The following is a 24051-nucleotide window of genomic DNA, read 5'->3' as shown; positions in this document are numbered from 1 at the left end:
TCAAAAGGCTACAAGGTCTGCCTTCTAAAAGCATTAAAGTTTGAAATATTATCTAAGCATAAGGGCTTGGGAATTTGACTTATCAAACAATCTCAACGCTTAAAAAACATAATTATTCTCCACTTCAAAAGATTAATTTATCCATGTAAACAGGTTCAGATTAAATGTGCTCTGAATTTCTGAATTCAATTTGACTAGAAAAAGTAGTCATATTAAAGACATACTACAAAAAATACTGGTACATTTTCAATAAGAATACTCCTGGCAGAGGCTGCAGAAGTTCACAGGCCGCCTTCTCTCTACAGGCTAAAAGGAAAAGTGCTATTTTCCTATCTCCCTTGCAAGCCAAGAGGGGTCATATGTCTTAGTTTTGGTCAATAAAATATAAAAAATTCCTGGGGTGGGGGGGGTACAAATCTTGGAAGAAGAAAGACTTTTACCCTCACCATTCCATCTTCTTCGAAAATAACATCTAGAGGCACAGAAGCTGTTAGAATCCTTGAGATGAAAAGCCTAAGGACAAATTCTTGTTCCTAAGGATGCCAGAGTGAGAAAAAAAATAGGAAGAACCTTGTTCCCTAGTGGCATCAGCTCTCTGCTGCCTACACCAAGAGATTTGTTTAAACAAAGAAATCCCTTCTATTTAAGTCATCTTTCAGGTTCTTGTCATTTGATTCTAAAGCATTCCTGACTAATAAAATAAGTCAAATAAAATGATATTATAACAAATTTCTCCCACTTGTAAAAGTATGCAGAGTTTTCATTCATAAGTTGCAGAAAAGCCTCTCTTCATTTTTTTAACATACAATGTTTAGTTAGAATAAGGAAATGACACATTTATAAAACATTTCATCAATTTTTTTTGATGAAAGTACAAATAGCTTGTTCTGTTAGGAAAAACAAGCCAGAAATTTAGAGCCAATAATATAAAAGAGAAGATGCACAGACATGCTAAGTGTTGCAAAATAATTAGAATGTAATATACTTCCACTTTGTATGGCAAACTCATCTAAAAATCAGTACTTAATGTGATCTATATGGACAAGGATAATCAAATAGGTTAAAAACAAAAATTCTCAATTGTCCATACCAGTGTTTTGGCTGGATAACAACTGTTGGAGAAACTTCCAACACAAGAGACTAGAAATTCAAACTCTCTTTTGTAAATGAAGAAATAAAGTAGGAATAGCAAGGTAAAAAAATTTTTTGTTTTTTTTTTTTAAACTATAGTTTCACATACAATGTTACATTAGTTTTAAATGTGCAAGCATGGTGATTCCGCAATTCTATAAATTGTGTTATGCTCACAAGTGTAGCTACCATATGTCAGGCAAGGTAGGATATTTTTTTTAAGATTTTATTTATTTATTCATGAGAGACACAGAGAGAGAGAGAGAGGGAAAGACACAGGCAGAGGGAGAAGCAGGCTCCATGCAGGGAGGCTAATGTGGGACTTGATCCGGGGTCTCCAGGATCACGCCCTGGGCTGCAGGTGGCGCTAAACCACTGCGCCACTGGGGCTGCCCAAGGAAGGATTTTTTTTTTTTTTTTTTTTTTTTAATTTATGATAGTCACACAGAGAGAGAGAGAGGCAGAGACATAGGCAGAGGGAGAAGCAGGCTCCATGCACCGGGAGGCCGACGTGGGATTCGATCCCGGGTCTCCAGGATCGTGCCCTGGGCCAAAGGCAGGCACCAAACCGCTGCGCCACCCAGGGATCCCCAAGGAAGGATATTTTGAAAACAGTTTTCTGATGGCCCAACTTGGTACAGGAGTAACTCTAGATAGACTGCATGTCCTTCAAACAGTTCTCCATAATAAAGAACTGACAAGAACTGGATATGCAGCACTGTTATATTTTATGCCAAGTTATACGTCTTTGATGAGGGCCTGGCTTGCAGGTAGTGTGTGTTAGGAAGGACAGAGATACATACTCAAACCATCAGACTAGCAGATGGCAAGAGTGACAAGGTTTTTATAGAAGCTGATGAGCCTCACCCAGGCTCCAGCCTGAATTGGTGGCCTCTCATTTCTACAGGCATGTTGTGAAGTATCTACATGTAAAACTGCAATTTCTGTTAAAAATAAAATAAGTGAGGGTCAGCTCCGGACCCCAAATTTCTTCCAAGCAAGGCAAAAACAATTTTTTAGCCTGGAAGAAAATTGTAACCCATTTATCAGCTGCTGGCCACGGCCATATGGTTTTGAGTAATTAGAGTATCCACTGAATTCACCGCACAAATGGACTGTAAAATGTACAGCAGAGTAACGAAATAAATGTCAGTGCTCTTGAGAACTATTAAGTATGAAACAACTGCGTTTCTTATTAAAAATATTTGTGATGACATTAAGCCACTTTTTCAGACTGTATTTAGAACATATTAAGAATATATCTAATTCCTCAATGCTCCCTCTGATCCTGAGATTCTTATGCCCTGAATTGGAAAGCAGAGCTTAGGAATCTTCAGTTAAAAAGTGAGACTACAACCTATGATTCTCATATGCAGCCAATGTTGAGAAAAACTTATTTAGACAGCAAAACCAGCTGTAGAATCTAGACAGGATGTGTCTGCAATATTTAAATATCAGGGTATCAACAGTTTGTTCTGCCTTCTGTAGAGCAAAATGAAAAAAAAAAAAGCATGCAATGATTATACAAAAATCATTGGAAATCATTAAGACTACTGTTGAAAAATACTCTGGCCAGAATACAGTGACACATTGGATTTTCAAGATCCTATTTCTCCTGGGTCCCCACCCCCGTGTTAACGTTTAGAGGCTCTAAAAGTATCGGTCTTCGTTAAGCATATACAGTGCACTCCATAATTGGTTTAATATCTATTTGTGTCATGCTCTGAAGCTTACAGAAAGCCATGAACTCTCATTTGATCTTGTAAATTATTCTGTGAAGAAGGCAGAGCAGATACAGCCATCTGTATTTTAAAACGGGAAAATTCATCCTGGCAAAACAATGTTTATTAAGTACTTAGTGAGTGCCAGAAACAGTGGTAAGCCCTGGATCCTTATAAGAGCATATGACAGGGTACCCACCTTTGGGAAGCTTCTAGTCTAAGGAGGAAATGAGAGAGAACTGTAGTAAGTGCATAGCTGTAAGCACTGAATCCAGCCAGTCCCTGAAAAAAGAGAGCTGTGTACTTATGAGACTTTCCAAAGGAGGTGAAACTTGACCAGATCATTGACGAAAGCCAGACCAGCTTGATCAGGTGTATTTCTCCTTCTTCAATTCACCCATTTGCACAATGGGGAGAAGAGTAGTACCTACACTTCCTCAGTGTGGGGAAGATCAAATCAAAACATTGCATATGCTTAGAAGAATGCCAGGGACCCAGCAAGTTCTATATAGTTCTACAGTTAGCTATTGTTATCATTATTGTTAGTTTCTACCTCTTGAATTTGAGACCAGCTGAACATATTAGTTAGTGAAAGTTAGTTACAAGAAAACACATACCTAAGATAAAAGGAAGTTACAAGAAAAAGTTAGTTACAAGAAAACACATACCTAAGATAACTAGCAAGCATATATATATTTTTTTAAATGAGGTGGAAGAAAATGACCCTTTAACAACAATCTGATTTCAATAATATTCTCATTTTGAAAAACAGGCCCAAGTCAGGGACAAGCCACACTTTCAACACTTAAAATACTATAAACTGAGAGAAAAAAAACAGGAGCATGAAAATTCAGTGGGTAGAGTATTACTAAAGAGAGCAAAAAGCTAAGAACAGATTCTGGACTGAACTATATCCTACATTTAATTTGCCGTCATAGAATGTGGGATCTCAAAAAAGCATGAATCGCACCACCAGTACTACTATAACAATGGCAATGCTTGGCGAACTGATCTGGACACCTGCAAAGTGTCCATGAGCCATGACCATGTGGGCACTGGGAGTCAGGGACAATCCTAGCTGAGCCATTTACTGGCTGTGTGACTATACTGCCAGGTTATTTACTTAATGTAGAACCCAAAAATTCCTCATTTATAAAAACACAGTAATATCTCCCTTATACAGCACTGTTATAAAAATTGAGCGTAATATAAATTAAGGGTATAATACAGATAATTCTTTCATTTGTGAGTTCTAAACCCAGAATTTGTCTTCAATAAAAGTATCTCCATATTATTTATATAATCATTCAAAGTATTCTCAACCACTGATGCTATATTATATACTTAGTTTAGAATGAATGGTAAATATTTGCCAAGATACTAAAATGGGTTCTTTGTATGAATTTGTAGCAACAGAACCTGATTAAAAACTACATTTTAAAATTACATAGTGAAAAAGCAAAATAAAAGTCGGATTCCTAAATGGAAAAATTAAAGAAGGGTTTGTTAACCCCAAATTTCCTGAAATCTCAAAGCTATTTTTGGAAAATACTGGATGCCAGGTTTCCATGCCAGAAATTTAAGAACTTGGTACTTACACATTTGTTGAAAACAGATGTGGCATTGTATGACATTGGCACCACATTTCCGGGGAAACACCAGATGCAGAGTTTGGCCAGATACAGAACCCAGAGAATTTGAGGCCACCACCTACATCCTGCTGCTTCTTTCTGTGCCTCTCAACCCATAGCCCTATGAGGTCTATTTAAATTCTATTAGAGTTTCATTCCCGTGCCAGACACCGGGAACATTATGTAGGGGGAACGAGGGGGAATGAGTCTCTTGTTATACCCTGATTTGAAAATGTTTAATCAAGTGAATTTATATAGTTAAATCCTCAATGCCACAATTATCATTAAATGGATACACAGAACCACCAAGCAAGACATCTGGTTGTAATGAATTCACTAATACTAACATGATCCTGAAAAAAACTCATCACAAAAAGATGGGAGACTGGCTGTCAGGACAATCTAACAAATGGAAACCAAAGCCAATTATCTTAAATGTGCTTCACAACCATTTGCAGAAACTTCATTCAAACAGCAAAACCATGTATATAACACTACATATACTTCAGTGTATGTTCATATTTTATTATCTCATTTAAAATTTTAAGTATTGGCTTATATACTACTTCTACATCATGTCAACATAAATATATTTATAAAATGATTATTTTCTAGGATATAGAAAATCCTAAGCTTTGAGATAAAAAGCAGTTTAATTACAATAAAATTTCTACACAAAAAATTAACTGAAGAATGAAAAGTAAGCAATAGCTCAGAGAAGTAGTTACAGAAAATGACCTGATGATTATCTTTACTATATGAAAGGCTAAAAGAAATTGTCAGAAAAGACAATAAAATCCCAATAAGTCAATGGAAAAAGAAAATCAAGAGACAATTCACAAAAAAGAGAATAACTTAAAAACAAAATTTGGGGGGGATCCCTGGGTGGCTCAGCGGTTGAGCACCTGCCTTCGGCCCAAAGCATGATCCTGGAGTCCCGGGATCGAGTCCCACATCGGGCTCCCTATGTGGAGCTCTGCCTGTGTCTCTGCTTCTCTCTATATATCTCTCATGAATAAATAAATAAAATATTTTTAAAAATTTTTTAAATAATACTCTAGAGTCAAAACAGCTAGAAATGACCATTCATTCAACAAGCTCATTTTGAAAAACGTTTATGGAGTGTGAGCTACCAGCCATAAACTCCTGAAGACGTGTCAGTGAAAAAAGTAATCACATCGTTAATTTGAGAACATAAAAATTATAACACGTTTCAAGTTAAAATGAAACTGTCACCTAACTCATGTAGCTAACATTTAAAATGTAAACAATTCTTTAGAAAAAGGTCATAAAAATCCATGCCAAAAAAAAAAAAATCAAAAAGGAAGAAAAGGGTACACACAGAAAGCTACCAGAAATCTCATTTATTTATCATGATGCAGCATACCTACACTGGAAGGTGAGATCCTAAAGAGCAGGCATTTTTTGGTTACTGCTGTACCCCTAGAGCCTAGAGCAGTGCCCAGGAATGAGGAGGTATCCAATGAAAATCCATCTTGTATGGATGATTACAGAAACATAGAGAACTGTATGTAGTATAACCTATACAAACTGAAACACAACTAATTTTATACAAACTTGGAAGTAACACTGAAGAAAAACCATTATAATACACTGCAGGCATGTAAAACATAACAATATTTGTAAAAATTAAACACTGCGTTTGTGAAATGGTGTTAAATAAAGAGATGACATATAATTTATGTGATAACAGTGCCACAGTGTTTTCCAACTGAGTAATTAGAGAATTTGTGTCTGTTTCTAGGGCAGACTTTGCCAAACTCCTAATAAACGCTTTTACATATCTCTTCATAGTTCTTTTCTAATTTTTACAACCTATGGCGGAGGGGGGAGACAATTCCTTAAGACATTTCTCCTATTCAGTGGAGAGCTACTGCAAATTTTAGTTCCTACAATCTACTAATGAATGAAAGGGAAAGACAGAGATGAAAGACAAAAATGAATCTTTCAACAGAGTAACTGGGAAAACGAGAAGTCCATGTTAATTCCATAGAGTTCAGATCCATCAGTGAAGTGTCCATAAGGAAATGCAGATTGGCATCCCCCTTGCTATCATCATACCATGCTTCTTAAAAGAGAAGGAATTTCAAAAATGAGCAAAGGCAATAATTATGATAGCCTGTTCTAATAGCTATTTTAGCTTAGAAAATGTAAGTTACTGATTCAGTAATAGGGATAGATCCCCCCCCCCAAAAAAAAAAGTTAAAGAATTACTGAAAATATATTTGTAGGGATGCTTGACATATAATCTTAGGGCACTTTCTGGAAGTAGAGAAAAAGCTCTGGGAAAAGTTAACAATAATCCACAAAATTAGAGTATACTTCCAGACAAAGTTGAAGAAATAAATGTATGAGATTGTATAGGAAATAACAGTTTCAAACTGTTTTCTAAACATTGTCCCCTTTATGCTGACTTTGCAAATGGAGTTTAATTTCTCCACCAGATCATACTCTGGCAATAAAAGTCTATGTTAAGAAAAAGGAATTAAATGATATTGTAGGGTTCATAAGCTGACAGTTTTACATTTTATTTAAAAATTGAGATCTCAGCAAAAAAAAAAAAAAAAAACAGTAGATATAGTTCAGAACTATGCACAATTAGTAACAGTTCTTCAAAATCTCAAACTTTATTACCACTAATCATGATTATCTTAACTTTCCACTTAACTGTTGGCACATTTCAAAATATTCAATGAGGAAAAAAACACTTCCAAATGGAAGTGAATCACAAAAAGAGGTATAACAATCCCAAGTTGCAGGATGATAAAGTACTCAATGTTACTGAAGGCTATTTTTACTCATTTCTAACTCCAAAAATATCTTGTTCTCTTTACCTAGATGCTTATCATTTTTTTTAATGGGAAAAAAAAAAACCTTAGAGCAATGTTTCACTGTAAGCAGTTTTTTATACATGTGGATGCCCTATATAAATGTAGATTCCAACACTCCATCCCCAGAAATTCCTAGTCTATAGTCCGGAATGAACCCAGATATCTGGAATTTTAACATGCAATTTAAATAATGACCTTAGGAATAGTAAGCCATCTCTCTTCTGTACATGATGCCAGTTAAATCTAGACATTAACTAAATTACCTGAGCCAATTACTAGCAGAGAAAGCATGAAAATCTAGAACTGCTACTTCTGTCTAATTGTCTTCGCTCTAAAAGAACTTTGGAGCTTTCTTTTAAATAACTCTTCAACATATGCTACCTTTTTCCATTATCCGTTTACTCTCTCTGGGGTAACCTCCAAAGTAAATTTGTAAAATTTTGTATAAATAGAGGCTAGAAGAATGAAAACTGTTCTAAATATGTTAGGGTAGTGTAGGTAAAATTTCCTTATTTTTTATTCTATCACACTATAAGTTATGTGAACAATAACTCACTATTTTAAATTTTTTAAAACTGAAAATAATTTGGCTTTGATGCATGGCACTCAATTAGATCCAATGCAAATTTAGGTAAGGAAGTTCAAAACTAACACCTCACTTCTTTTTTAAGTTTTAAATTTTTACTATAGAAGTATAATTGACACATTATATTAGCTTCAGACGTAACACCTCTTACATATTTTTATGATAAGTAGATATTTTTTCCATATTTTTTTAAAAACACAAGGTTATTTAATGTGTTAATATATAAAACTTCTAGAAGTTGCATTAAACAATTATGTGTTGGTGCTTTTCCTGAATGCAAGCTTAAGGCCCCCTGCATTCAGGAGAAAGACTCCCCATTTAGCACATTATCCAAGTCCTTCACACAATCTGCTCAACCACGTGAAAAAACCAATGAGTAACTTTCCTCTGGCGAAAAAGGCATACACCAGGATGTAAACACAGAACTGGAATGGTTAAGTTGGGGTCTAAACACAGAAGGTCGTCCTTAATTTATCCAACCAGTCTTGAGCCAACTAGTTCTTTAAGACTTGATTCAAGATCAAGTCCCTGAAGACCTGGCTCCATACAAAATGATGCAAGTTTTCAAAAATAACACATACACAGGCAATAGTATGTGCTTTTTTAAGGGTGTATGTGTTAATATACATGTTTATGAATAGAAAAAGATCTGAAATATACATGCACTGAAAATAGGCATCTCTCTCTAGAGAGATGAGGACGGGTCCAGCATTAAAATGCTTTAATTTTTAAGGAGAATGTATTCATTACTTGTGAGTGTAGAAATGTTTCTAATCTCTAGGCTTCATTAGTTGCACTTTTTTGCACTTCTCTGCAACTCTTGCACAGGCCTAATAAAGCACTTGGCTCACAATCTGTCATAAACAGGTTGTGTTGGACTTTTCCTCCTAGAAGACAGTACTTGTGTTCTGCTCAGCTAGCACATCACTTACAGAGTGCCTCACCTGTACAGTGTGTATTATTCAATGCACACTCACACTCTGAGCCTCCTAAGCAACTAAGTTATCCAAGGAAAGAAGCTTAGTCTGTTTCTAAAGGTTACAGGCCAGAAATTTTCAACATACACTTTAAAAAGACAGTCTGGTACAGTTGCTAAGATGCTAGACTTAGAGTCATAAAGTTCTGGTTTTGTTATGCATGATGATCTATAATCCTGACTCAATCTTCATTTTCCTCATCTATAGAACATAGAGGAGAATATCTTTCTCCTACATTTGTGGGTAAGATTAAAAGGAAATGTTTATATTTATAAGTTAACTAGCACAATACCTGGTACTCACCAGATGGTAGTCATTCTCATGCTTATGTTTAACTGCTAATATTAAAGCAATAATTTCATACAATTTCTTTCTAATCAGAGAATATTAATAAAACTTTAAAAAACATCTACATTGGGAGAATAACATAAACTCAGACAATCTAGCTAATGGAAGTGATGAAACTAATAACCTGAAGTCCATCAAATCTGTGAAAGTAAAAAAAAATGAATTCCTCAATTAATCTGGCAAACCTCCATACCAATAAATGCAAATTATGCATTTTTAAACTCCATTCCAATGAGAAAAGTTTTAATCATCTCACAGACTGAAAATGTTCATATTCAGTTCATACACATTATCAGCTGTACATCACTATTCTTCTTGAAGAATATGCTAACTATCCAAGTTATTAATATGCCAACAGTGCTCAATGATGCCTTCCACAGTTAATTGGCTAAGAAATCTTATCCAAAAAATACAATGAATAAGATCACACTGAAGTTCAGAAGATATCTTAAAGGCCTATAGTTAAATTTTTTTGAAACTGTTTGTTTTTATTTGACATCTGTATTTTTTGTTATAAAAACAGCATTTATATCCCAGCCTATCATAACCCATTGTTATATATCATTAATGAGTTCATCTTATCAGGTATCCAAAGCACACCGTGCAATTCCATAAATTACTAAGCATCTAACATATTCTAGGCTAAAAGATTAAGAATTCATTTCCAAAAAGGGGTATTTTCTTATACATATTAAAAAACAGATGTTTTAGGGGCACCTGAGTGGCTCAGTGGGCTCAGGTCATGATCTTAGGGTCCTGAGATCAAGCCCCACATTTCTGTCCTGCTCCCTGCTTAGTAGGGAGTCTGCTTCTCCTTCTCCCTCTGCCTGTTCCCCACCCCCACTCCTGCTCTGTCTCTCTCAAATAAATAAAAATAAAAACCAGATATGTTAGAGAAAAGGAAGTGTACAGAATCAGAGTTAACAGAATTTGTTAGAACTTTAATATCAGTCTCCTCAAAACACTTCCCTATTAAGTCTTTCTCTATATTTACCAAATTCCATAGATCAACAACTCAAGTCAACTTCATTTATATGTGTGGGGTGTGTGCGTGTACGTGCATATATGAACCACTAGCCTACAGTAAATTATTTCCTCTACAAGCAACATATCTGCTCAAAAAAAAAAAAAATGCTGGAAACTCAAGAAAACATGTTACCTGTGCCTACTCTTATAATCTTCTATTACAAAAGAAACACAACAGGTGAAGAGCTGGGCCTATTTCATCAACAGCTATAAAGGTTAACTGGTTCTGTTATCTCATGAAGTTTTATAACATTACTCCTGCTACAGAATATCCTTCAAAAAATCATTTTCAATGATTTTGTCTTCTCAGTCCCTCAAAAAAGGTGCTGTCTAGCCTCAAATTTGATGTAGCTTATTTTCCTGCCACAGAAGGAACTGAGAAAATTCGACAACACAATTCTTTGTTATATTTAGTGCAGTACTCAAGGCAAAAGCAAGACGCTATAAGTAAAACCACTAATAAGTAAAACCACTAATAAGTCTAACAAAGCACATTTGTGAACATAATCAAGGAATCGCAATTTGCAATTACTGTAACACAGCTCACCTGTTCATTTTTGCAAAGCCACACGCTGTTTCCACTTAACACAGTAAAAATTTTGGCTTTATACCCTCTCAATTCAAGATATCCACATTTCTCAGGTGCAGGGGCTGCTTGAGACTGCGAGGCAGGGGATTGTGATTTCAGCGCATTTAATAGTATGCTGATCCAGTCATTTCTCTCCTCTGAAAATGAAGACAGGAGAAAATATACATCCATACTCATATAAATTATACAGAAACAGAAACATAGGCAATGGATCTATTCTCTCTGTAACACATAATTTACAGATTCTTTCCCACAACCACAATCTAAATGCTATTGCAGTCAGAGCCAATGGCCCAATTCTGTAAGAGAAAAGAAATAGTACTACACAGGTGTTCTGTAACCAATACTACTGGCCTCATCTGGGAGCTTATTAGAATGCAAAATCTCAGGCCCCTCTCCAGACCCAATGAATCAAAATCTTTAGTTTAAAAAGATCCCCAGGTAATCTGAATCCATGCTAATATTTAAGAAGTACTCTTACCAGATATTCATGAGATTGGATTTTCTCTTTTAATAGAAGTAATACTGAGACCAGTTAACATATTTTACCAGGTAATTAAGTTACTCAAATGCCCAGAAAATCTTACTTCTGTTAATTAGAGCCTACTCTACTTAGGAGTATGCTGACTTGATATTCACTCATCCATTCTAGTCTCATCACAGTAACAACAGTATCTCATTTGGTAAATTAAAATTTGGTTTTCTCCCTCCACAAAAGCTAAAGTGACCTTCAACTATGGATAACACACTGTATTACAGGCACAGGAATCTGATCTATTCCCCAAAGAGCAGTCAAAGTTGTAAGTCAAGTTAGATATGAACATAGAACACAGAATACTATAAATGTCATATAAATGACATCAAATAAAATATGAGTCAATTCAATGGAGGTAAGTGATTTGCTGAAGGTCATACAGCAAGTTAGTAAAATTAGGAGAATCAAATGTTTTAACTCAGACAACTGTTCTCAGCACTATGGGAAGAAAAAGTATTTGTGCTAGGTCTTGGAATGAGGAGCCTTTGAAAAGACAAAACTGGGGTCTGGTGAGGGAAGAGTAGAACTTTATGACTCTAAACAGAGGAGAATATAAGAACAAAGGTAGAAAAAAACCAGTATCTGCTCAGAGACTTATAGATGGACATAATTGATAATTTTGAACTCAAGAGGAAAATAGGAAATATGGATAGAGTTTCTGCAGTACCTGTAAGGAATTTTGCCTCCAAACTTTATTACAGAGGCAAAAAAAGAAAGGGAGAGAGAGGGAGGGAGGAAGGGCGGAAAGAGAAAGAAAAAGGTCAACATTCTTAGCAAGGAAATGACATGATTAGTATGATGATAGGTAGACCAAACCGGAAGCTTTGAGATAAGGAATAAGGCAAGAGACGTTTGAAGTATGATAAAAATGGAAACAAAATAATATTTGAAGGGTCAAGACATTAAAGGATGGGAAAAAATAGCTAAGTTTTAAGTATGTTTGACAGGTATTCACAAAATATTTAAATTATCAAAATACAATGCAGCTTAGTACCATGACTTGACCAAAGAAGGCAGAAGATTCCATTTTATTAAGAGAACCACCTCCAGTTTTCAGTGCCCTAGCATGCCACCTAAATGGACTAATAGCGAAGTGTGAATGAAGGTAACCTACATAAAATAAGATCCATGGAAGTAGATAAATGTTTAATGTGAAAGGAGAAGAAATGGACAAATCCTGAGGTACAACTGTATCTATGAAGCAGGAAAATGAGCTAGCAAAAAAAAAAAAAAAAAAAAAAAAAAAGGAAGAAGTGATTATCAAGGCAAAAGGAAAAATAACCAAAACCCAGATAAGAAAAATTATCAAAAAAAGCAGAGCCCAAGCTTGAAAAATTGGACAGTATCTCAGATCTAAGGTCTGGAAAGGAGTATTCCATTATGGAGTCAAATAAATCTTCAGACTAGACTTGCTCCCTCCCATTCAAACATGAAACCTAAGCTATTTTATAATGAGCCTTATTAAATTATCTTTATTTTTTGTTCACCTTCCAAGCTACTGAAACAGTTTCATCTTTAATGACCAAGGCCAAAGTATTTATCAAAACTCATTCAACAATGCTTTACTGCGGATATTACATAATCCCCATGATAGAGTGCCCATTCATCAGGTGGAGATATATACCTAAATTGCCCAGCATCTTTAGAAACTAAAACACATGAAAATGTTTAGGTAACTAAGTCAATGTCAATATGCAGCATCTGCTCTACATTCTAGAGCCACACGAACAGATCCAGACTGCACTAGGATAATTTATATTTTCGGGAATAACAACAAACCTTCCATTGGTTATTACTTGTGATCATTAGTTTCACACAAGATACTCCTGCCAAATAAACAGTACAGAATGGTTTTTGTTTGTATTAATCTACATAAAGCATTTAGTTTGAAATGTAGGTCATGTTTTTTTTTTTTTAATTGAAGAGAAACCAAGCTCAGTTTTTTTTTTTTTTTCTAATTCTTTCAATTTTTTATTGAAATGTAGTTAACATATAGTGTTGTGTTAGTTTCAGTACAACATGATTCACTACTTCCTGGCCTTAGTCAGTGCTCTCCAGATAAGGGCACTCTTAACCTCCTTTATCTATTTCATTTACGCCCTCCCACACCTCCCTTCTGGTAACCACCAGTTAGTTCTCAGTACTTAAGAGCCTGTTTTTCTGTTTTTCTTTCTTTCTTCATTTTGTTTTGTTTCTTAAATTCCACATGAGTGAAATCATATGGTATTTATTCTTTTTGAGTTGTTTCACTTTGTAGGTTGTAGGTCACAACTTTATATGTAGGCCAAACTGTGGCTTCTACATTGCTATGAGCATACATCTCAGTTTCTCAGGAAAATAGTTTGAAACTGGCGATTGTATCTGTTGGACTTAAACATATGATGGCTGCATCTAACAAATGGTTCTCTTATAGCCTAGAAGTATTATCTAGCTCCTTAGTGCCTCACTTACTAATAGGAAGTAAACAATCATGAATAAGTACAAGTATTAATAGTAACATTCAGTTTATTCTTAATTACCAATGCTAATGGAGATAAACAGTGATACAGATCATTCAAACACAATAAAACAGATTACAAGTGTCATTGGTATTTGGCTATGCAATGTGTGTGTCTAAGATATGGGGAATATGCTTTGATAAATCACAACATTCCAAATAAAATACTGATTTTTCCCTTAGACTAAGTGTCTTGGGCAAAGCTAGATACTATGCTAGCTTCTATATACTCTTCACACCAAGGTACTTTTATTCTTTCCAATAACAAATATTTACTGTCTTGATCTTACCACTGTGCTAAAGCACTATTCCTTAGAGAATATGCCCTAACCTAGATATGGCTTTGCTCAAAGGAGAGCATTCTGGATTGAAAAAAAAGAAGAAGAAAAGAAAGAAGAAGAAAAGAAGAAGAAGAAGAAGAAGAAAGGAGGAGGAGGAGGAGGAGGAGGAGGAGGAGGAGGAGGAAGAAGAAGAAGAAGAAGAAGAAGAAGAAGAAGAAGAAGAAGAAAGAAAGAAAGAAGAAGAAGAAGAAGAAGAAGAGAGAAAGAAGAAGAGGAGAAAGAAAAGAAAAGAAAAGAAAAGAGAAGAGAAAAAGAAGAGAAGAGGAAAGAAAGAAAAGGAAGCAAAATCACCACTTTCTTATAATTATGCTAGAACATAAATAAAAGATACCAGCAATTCCCTCAAACTACTTTTTTTTTTTTAAGATTTATTTATTCATGAGAGACATAGAGAGGCAGAGACACAGGCAGAGGGAAAAGCAAGCTCCATACAGACACCTGATGTGGGACTTGATCTAGTAAACTCCAGGATCACGTCCTGAGCTGAAGGCAGCAGCTCAACCACTAAGCCACCCAGGGGACCCCCCTCAAACTAGTTCTTGAGGTTTTCAGGAATGAATACCAACTACAGTAAGAATCAAAAAAATTTAAAAAAAAATAAATAAAAAAGCAAAAACCAAAAAGAGAGACAATATTCTGTGACCACTGGATTTAGCAGTAGGCCTATTCATTAGTAACATAAAGAACTGAGTATACTAGAGATTACTACTACATAAGGGCTATGTATAAGATTACTAACAGAATCTAACAAAGTTTAGATGAACCTTTATTTTCGATATGCTAATATAATTGAATTAAAAATTCCTCCATGGAACCCATGATCAATTTCAGAGAAGAAGTACCTGCACACCATGCCTATTCATTCATACAAATATTTACTAAGTGCCTAATGAGTGCCAAGATCTATTCTGAATACTAGGAATGGAGGCATGAACAAGATAGAGCACAACCTTGATCTGCTGGAGTTTGCCCTCTTGTGAAAGGAGGAGGGCAATAAAACATAGATATATAATCTATTACATAGTGACAAGTGCAATGGGACAAAATAAAGCAAGGCATGAGTAACATAGGAAGTGTTATTTTATAGCTGGCACTAGAAAAAGCCTCAGAAAGAACACGATGGTTAAGCAAAAGCCTAAAGGAAATGGAAATGACAGAGCAAGTCAAGAAGATGGCTACAGGAAGAGCATTCCCAGATAAAGAAAGTGGCAAGTGTCAATGCCCTGGGGTTGATATGTCCAAGGAACAAGAAAGCAGCTGAAATATAGTGAGTGAGAGAGAACACAGATAGAGACAAGGACAAAGAGACCAGAGCCAGATCACATAGGGGTTCCTGGATATAAGTACTTTACTTTCAGGGAGATGGAGAGACAACACAGCATCTGAAGTGAACTGAAATGATCTGACCTCTTTGATGAATGATCACTGACAGCTGTAGAGAAAATAGGACTGTAAGTTGAGCAAAGAAGGTTATTACAATAACCCAGATAGAGGTGGTGGCTCGCATTAGAATAGTAATGACAGAAGTGTTGAGAATCAACCAGAATCCAGACATATTTCCACCGTCAAAAATGATCAGATGTGCTGATGGATGGATGTGAGCTTTGAGGGGAAAAAGATTCAAGAATGACTCCACAGTTTGTGACCCATTACGATAGTCGACCAACGTATACAATGGAGCACTTTTAATTCCCCTGGCTCTCCCTCCAGCTTATAAATGTTCCATGACTTGTTTCTAAAAACAGTGAATATTTTTGGGGCACCTGGGTGGCTAAGTTGGTTAAGCGTCCAAATCTTCATATCAGCTCAGGTCATGAGATCGGGCCCTGTGTCGAGCTCCATGCTCAGTGCAGAGTCTGTTTAAGATTGTCTCTTTCCTCCTCAGGCTCTGCCCCTCCCCACTGTGTTCTCTCTCTCCCTCAAAAACAAAACAAAACAAAAAACAAACAACAACAAAAACAGCACTGAGTATTTCAAGACAGGTAAGTCTGCTTGCCCAAAATAACTAAAGGGAAATTTATGTTTCCTACCCAAGTGTTCCTTAGAACAATAACAAAGCTTTGCAGTACCAAAGCTGCCACTGGAGGGCTTTAACATGCTGTCTGGAAACAAGAGTTGAGGGGAAAAACACCCGCCTGCTTCGCAGGGATCCAGAATCAGCTGAGGTGGACAGGAATGTGAGCCTGCAGTTAAAAGCCAGTGCTGAAAAAGGCCCAGGAACCCACATGACCACTCGGAATTCTTAAGCCCTTTTCTCACTATAAGAACTGCCGACTCAAAACATCACCTGCTTTTTTAAGTAATGCATCTACATGTGTGACCGCAGGTGCCAGGGGAATACAGACCGGAGAGATCATTAGCTGTTATGACCCTCTGACCAACTCCAATGGCTCTCCTTGGGGACAGAGGAATCCAACTAAATCTTTTATTTGAGGATGAGTATTTTTAAAATATTATTTCAACATAATTCACTTTCAACTAAGAGCATAACAATACTTCATAGGAAACCTGGGAGGGCTGAAGCCTTTGAAAATTTGTGGGGGAAAAAAATGCCAAATTGAAATCCTGTCTTAGCAATGCCAGAGTGGGCAATGCAGCAGTTTGGAGACAGTGACACTGGCTTCAGAGGAGACAAATGACAGGGTGTTCAGAACCTTATCACCAAAACTGGAGAATGCATTTCTGCTAGGATGTCAAACCATTTCCCCTTTGTGTTTTATTTTTTTTATTAAGATTTTATTTATTTATTCATGAGAGTCACAGAGAGAGAGAGAGAGAGAGATAGAAAGAGAGACAGACAGAGAGGCAGAGACACAGAGGAGAAGCAGGCTCCATCCAGGAAGCCCGATGTGGGACTTGATCCTGGGACTCCAGGATCACACCCTGAGCCGAAGGCAGGCGCCAAACCGCTGAGCCACCCAGGGATCCCCCCACCTTTGTTTTAAACTTTTGTCTTGCTTAAGATTGAAGTAAAGTTTCATTTGGCCTAAAAGTTCATTAAGTCAGACATTTCATAACCCACTATGGTTGTTTTCTCAGTTCCCCCAAAGAAAAAAATAATCATCTATATATATGGAAGGAGAAAAAGAAAAACAATAAAACACACCTAGTATCTTGTGGAAGGTTCCATACTAAATACAGACACACATGTACCATTTACACACACATACACCTCTACATATACCTATGTTTAAAAACTCTGGTTACTACATGAAAATGACTTTCAATGAAACTAACTTGGTAATTCCATGTGGATAGTCTCCATTTTTGCTGAAGCAGTATTTTTATGCTTTTAAAGCTTAAAGACCTAAGACTTATTTAACAAATAGTAACTTATACCAAAGTTTTAATGAAATTCTTATACTGTTCATATCATAATTATGTGATATATGAACTATGTACCACACCATGTAACTTTTAAACATGTGGGTTGATATATTCAACCTAAATGTGTCTGTTTAACTTTTAACTACAGTAAGTAAATATGGCTAAACAGATTTTTCACACAGGTTAGAAACTTTATTTCGTATGTCCATCTTAAAATGCCTGCTATATGGCATGTGTGAAATTCATTTTGAGAAGCCAAGGCGAAAGTGATAAGCACCTCAAAGAAACGGGCAGTCACCTTCTGGGCAGAGGAAACCAAAGCGTAAGGAAAGATCGTCATGATATCCAGTCAAGAGGAGAATACTTTAGGCTTTCCTGGTCACAGAACCTGCAACAACTCAATGATGCCACTGAGGCAGAAAAGCAGCCACAGACAGTATGCAAATAAATGACAGTGACTGATCTAACATGACTTTAGTTACAAAAAACAAGCAGTGGCCAGATTTAGGCTATTGGCTGTGGTTTGCCAACCCCTACTCTAGGCTACAGCTCTCAACAATTTTTTAAATAACAAGTCGAGTAATAAACACTTTTTCTATTACATATGCATGATAAACACAAGTAGTCTCACAATATAATACACTTACTAAAAGCAATGCACTTTGATATTTATTATTCTATTTCATGTTTGGCTTTTTTTTTGTTGTTTTGGGGGGACTTTTCTTTTTAGTACCATCAGAAACCACTAAGTTGACCTCACAAATAGATACTGATTCACAGTTTGAAAAAAGGTACCCCAGTGTGAACAGCAGCTGGAACTTATGCATTTATTGATTATGCCAAGGAATAATGAAAGCTTTCTAGAAATAGATAGGATTTATTCAATGTTTCTCATGCCATGCACTGCTGTATGTTCTAGGAATCTATTAGTACAAAAAGGCAAATATTGCCCCATAATATCTAATATTTGTTGTTTATAAAAGGGTAAAATGGGATAATTTTTTTTCTTTTTAGAAAATGGCATAATTTTAACACCTAGAGCCCTTACAAGACTACTATAAATAATGTAGTACAGTATTTTACTGCACATTTCAAGAATTTGGTAAGTTCTCCAAATCATCATTATTCAATTAAATACCAGGAAGTATTTTCAAAATCAAATTGAGTTATAACCTATACTAAAATAGAAGCTTTAAAATAAGTTGAAATCATAATTTTTAATTAATGATGACCTTACCTACATTATTTAAAAGTAGTAAAACATATATTAATAACATATTGATAGTCAAAATACACAACAGAAACTCTTAGCTCTCCTTTTTCTCCCTCCCTACCCACTCCAAAAGTTAGAAAGGACCTAAAGATTTAGTTTCTATCCATAAACTACATGTCATCTAATTTTCACCAAGTGACCTGAATCAGATGATGAAGGTAAAAATTTAAAAAGTATAAAGGATACTCCAAAATCTATACTAGAATGATTGCTGGGCCTATGTGTTCAGTTGAATCTGGCATAAGTAAACTTCCATAAAACCAACCTTTTAATAGAAAAATTAGAAAAATTGTTTTTGCTTATTAAATAACCACTTTGCTTTATCAAACATCTGCTAAAAGGGGGACTCCATAAGAGCAAAGATTTTTGTCTTTTTTTTTCACTGCAATATATCCAGAATTTAGAAGAATTCTAAGCACTTAGTAGATTCTAAGTATTTGTTACATGCAGGAATAGTGAACACAACTTGTCAATTTGTTTATGACATTCAAAATAATATAAAATGTAAATCATTTAAAAGTAATATTTCAAGATTTCTTGACATTTGTAGTGTCATTGGTTTATCAATCTTCTGATTGGTTAGAAATTAATGTCTACAAGTGTTGTTACAGGGATAAAGAAATACTCTTACCTTCTTTTTCTACCCTAAAAACAAAAGTTCTTTGTGTTGTAACAACTTCAAATTTGTTGTCTCCTTGAACTCGTACCGTAGATATAGCAGAAAGGGGAATTATTCCTTTTGAATACTTCTCCTGTGTTGGTTTGAGAAAAAGATACACAAATGAGACAGATTAAAATGAAATTCTTATGCCCTTATCAGAAAAATGGTACAATATTTACAAATATTTACAAGTATATTATGCTTCTCTTTCACAATTTTAATCTAAAATTTTTAAATGACATACAAATAGTATATATTCTTAGACACACTTAACACCCAAGAAAGGAAAATATTAAATGGCCCTTTCATATCAGATTTCTTTTCAATTTTCTCCTCTTCTGGGATTTAAAATTAAAAGGCAAAGAATCAAATACAAACAATTGTACTAGACCAGCAATATATAGTTCCAAAAACCAACGGTATGTTTTTTAACAATCTGGTCAAAATGATTTTATGGTGTTTGCAGACATCTGCTGGCCATAATGGGTAATGTAACTAAACTACTTCAATACTACTGCTACTGCATATTGTGAACAAGAATATATCTCAAAAACAGACTGTCTGTCGGATTATGTCAGTTAAACATATTACTTAATGATTCTAATGAATATCTTATTATCACAACTGTCTCACTCTACCTTTAATTCCTCAACAAAAAAACAAATGAAAAAGATGCATGTGGCTGTTTGCAATTGGTATATACCTAATACAATTTTGGCTGTTGGCAAATGGCCTATGCGTTTTACCATTTTGCTCAAGAAGGTCACTCTGAAGACTACTGGTAGTTTTCTCAGTCTTCCATTTTTCTGGATCCACCAAAACCATGCAGCATAAGGACCGCCTGACAATTTCAGCTATTTACTAAGGGTGAAATATTTACCAGGCCTTGTGTTAGAAAGAAAATTCAAATAATATTTATACATTCAAGGAGCCTCAAAGTGAAAAACTAGCTAATGTAATGAGAGAAAAGTTTAAAACAGAGTACAAACCATGGAAAATATGAGTACAAAGATGGGAATTCCTCATTCTGCTTAAAAGAGGTCAGATATTTTCACAGACATAATGACTTTAGAGCCTGACCCAAAGAAACTTGAAGTTTAACCACACAGATAACTGGTTGGGATGCCATCCCGGCTGCAAAGCTTTAATAACAGAGGCATAGGTATAGATATAAGAGCAGCCACAGTGTAAAGTCAAAACAGGTGAAGCTAGAAATATACATCAAGGACACATTATGGAAGGTCTTAAATATCAGAAGAGTTTGGATACATCTTTACAAGGTTTCTTCTACTATTCCCTTCCACAGAATGATTCAGGGAACTATTTCTTGGGGGGGAGGGGCAGAACTCTCATTTTTTAGCAGATCCCAAGTATATGAAGCAACTGGTTAGGAATAAACTGTATTAAACCATTCCATGTGGAGAACAAATGCCAAGGTCATATTCTTCCCAGTGGTAAACTCCCTACCACACCTATCAGATAGGTTAGGGACAGTCACTATCAGCAGCACGGTGTTCTACTGGGAGGTTATCCTCTGCCCGTTGAGAAGATATACTATGCTATCATGGCATTCCCTCTTAGTTTTTTGGAGGATTCTTCTCTTCTAATGCCTCTGGCTCCAATCTCCTATCCCTGACTCTATATATGTATTAAAATCCTATGCATTGTTTGACATAATTTTTAATGCCAATGCCACAAAGGCTTTCCCACCTCCCCTCACACAGTCAAAACTGAATACAATATTTAAATTGGAACTGAAAAAGAGTGGGCAACCTTATAGAAAAAGAAGGATGTCAGGAAGTAATTTCAAGCTAACTTTTCTTCTTGATTTCCACTTTTTTTTTTTTTATCTTTTCTAAGGAAATCCATTCCTACTATTGTAACTATCAATTTTATGAGGAAAACTCTATAAAATCGGTTCCTTCCTTCCTTATACATTTTGGTCAACTCTAGCCTCATATTTCAAGTCATCAATGGTGCATGTAATTGTCTCGTAAGTACCTCAAACTTTTTCTCCTGAAAACATACCCTCCCCCTTCTATATCTGTTCATTAAAATATTACTCTTCTAGTCAATCCTAGTCTTTCATTTGTATGGCTCCTTTGACCCACATAACTTGGGACTCTCCCTACAGTGACAGCATCAACTTCCTCCCTGGCATTCTCTAACTCTCTCCAGTCACATGAGCCTTCTTTGAGTTTCCATGAATATAGCATGTTTCTCCCCAATCTAGTGCCTTTGCTTATACTTTATTCTTCAAGGAATGTTATTCATAACCAGCTCCACATAGCTACGGCCTCTACATCCTTCACATTTCAGCATAAGTATATGCTCCAGAAGAAAGGTTTTCTGACCAGCCTCTTCTCACAGGTCCCCATCCTCACCTAGGCAGATGACCTTATTTTAAGCTAATAACAACCTGTATTTTTCCTTTTAGCAATTACTAACTATACCTTAAATGGTGATTCTTATATTTACTGTGTGATCATTTAAGATAGTCTTCCCAAATAAATGATGGGTCATACATCTATTTTCCTCAGACCTTTTATATAATTGGCATTGCAGAAGTATTTTCTCAATGAATGAATTCTATGTCCAATCAGTCACAATCACAGCCAAATCAAGCTCTGACAGCTCATTTTTTATATATTTCTAAATTCATTTTTTAATATCTCCACTAGCCTACAGAGCCTACATCCAGATAATTAATGCCTGATTTACCACACACTCCCCTGATTTGCCTCCCAACTTTCAGCTTCTTTTCCTTCTAACCTTTCTTGTATATGATTGTTCAGATGTCATAGTTGGAAAAAATAAAAGATTCATAGAAGGGAATTTAAAAAAATGGATCTTGGAAGTCTGCACAGGATTTTGATTGGTGGTAATGGTTCAGAAGTTACAGATGGAAGAGCAAAAACAGGGAGATGAAATACAGGAAAAAGACATGTTCCTATTCCCCACAGTTTGTACCCAGACATCGCTAAGAAAGGCTATGCAAAGAAATACATAACTGACTGGCTAAAGGAAACCCAATAAATGCAGCGGGGTATAATATGCAATGCTAGGCAGTACTAGACCACTAAGTGCTCCAAGAATGATAAAAGTAGGAAAATGTCTCCCTCGTATCAGACAACCTCAGACATGGGAAGGAGCACAGTACCTTTGGGGACGGTGCAAGGGCTTGTCTGGCTGTAAGTCTACAGTGGCTCAGATCAGACTGAAAAATTTAGGATGTCCACAAACATTTACACTTCATCTCTTAGATGATCCATTCTCAAATCTTAGTTTGCTTGAGAATTACAATGGCTCATAAAATTAGATCTCTAGTGAGATAATTAACCGTTTGTTGAATGAAATGTTACCATTAATACATTTTTCAGTAGAGAAAAATCAAGCAGCGTCGTAGGAAAAAAGAAATAGGAAATTTTTTAAGATTTTCCCTCTTCTAGGTCTGCTTTAAGAGATTAAAAAACAATTCCTTACAAAAAAGTAACCCACTCACATGCCTATAATAATATCATATTTAACAAGTAAATACTCCAGAAGAATAATAGAGAAATAAATTCCCCAGGAGTGATCAAAATGTACTCAACAAACTATTATGTCACTTTCACCTCAGGAAGTTATAGTTTCTTTAATGGCTCATTTACAATCTATTATGAGATCTCAATAAATCCTGTAATTTTTAACACTGTAGAGTTGATTTTATATTTCTCTTCAAACAACACATTATAAAGACAATATAGAGGAGGGGGAAAAAGACAACAGGCTCAGAATGATTGTGTTTTTCAGAGTGTAAAATTTTCTTTAAGGACAGAAATTTCAAAGCACCCCTTGAGTCTGTAACACACAGATATGTAGGTCAAGTCGGCCATTTATCTTCTACCACTTTCCGACAATGAAATGACCACAGGGCAATTCTGCCCACAGCTGAGTGAGAATGGGGGTGAGAGAGATTTCCTGGTAGGTGACTAGATATCAAGGCTGGTGGGATGATGCCATTTTCATTAATATAATGAAAAAGCTCCTGCAGAGACATGATGGAGCAGCACTGAGGAAAGTGAAAGAAAACTAAGGAAATACACAGCTCTGCCCAGCCAAGCGCACCTCAGGTGCACCTTTAAACACCAAAAGGCCCAACAACCACCAACACTGCACAGTCACCTGAGACAGTCGCTGTGGCCACACCTATGCTTTCTGTACACTGGCCCTAAAATGCCTTCTTCCCAGTCCTCCAATACACCCTTGAGCAAGGTGAGTCACAAAAGAATCTGTGTCTCCTTTTAGAAAACATCCATCTCAATGTTTTCAAGTTTTGCCAAGATGAAACCAACGATCTCAATAGTAAAGGGATGGAAATACCACAGAAAACAATTTGAATTTTTTTTAATTGTTAAGCTAAAGAATTTGTAACCATTTATTTTAATGAACTTATCACAATTTCAAACGAAGGCTGCATCATTTTTATTGCATCATTACCTAAAAATGTGGCAGGCATTCATCTCACTGCATTTCAGGTGATCTTTCAAAGGACAAACAGAATGAGTCCAGGGACA

At 35.8% G+C, this 24051-nt stretch overlaps 1 protein-coding gene across 10 annotated transcripts in view; it reads right to left on the bottom strand.

Annotated features, from left to right (window-relative positions):
* ARAP2 (ArfGAP with RhoGAP domain, ankyrin repeat and PH domain 2) overlaps positions 1-24051 on the bottom strand; it is a 192069-nt gene that overhangs the window by 120210 nt on the left and 47808 nt on the right. For all 10 annotated transcript variants that reach the window (XM_072808051.1, XM_072808033.1, XM_072808026.1 and 7 more), the window contains exons 8-9: positions 19466-19586; positions 10820-10998 (exon numbers count right to left, since the gene is read on the bottom strand). In XM_072808051.1, coding sequence (XP_072664152.1) covers positions 10820-10998; positions 19466-19586 — 300 coding nt within the window. The remainder of the gene's footprint in view (positions 1-10819; positions 10999-19465; positions 19587-24051) is intronic.

This window comes from Canis lupus, chromosome 2, assembly GCF_048164855.1.
Source record: "Canis lupus baileyi chromosome 2, mCanLup2.hap1, whole genome shotgun sequence".
In the NCBI taxonomy this organism is placed as follows: domain Eukaryota; kingdom Metazoa; phylum Chordata; class Mammalia; order Carnivora; family Canidae; genus Canis; species Canis lupus.
The sequence above is the reverse complement of the archived record's forward strand: the minus strand, read 5'-3'. Positions and strand labels throughout refer to the sequence as shown.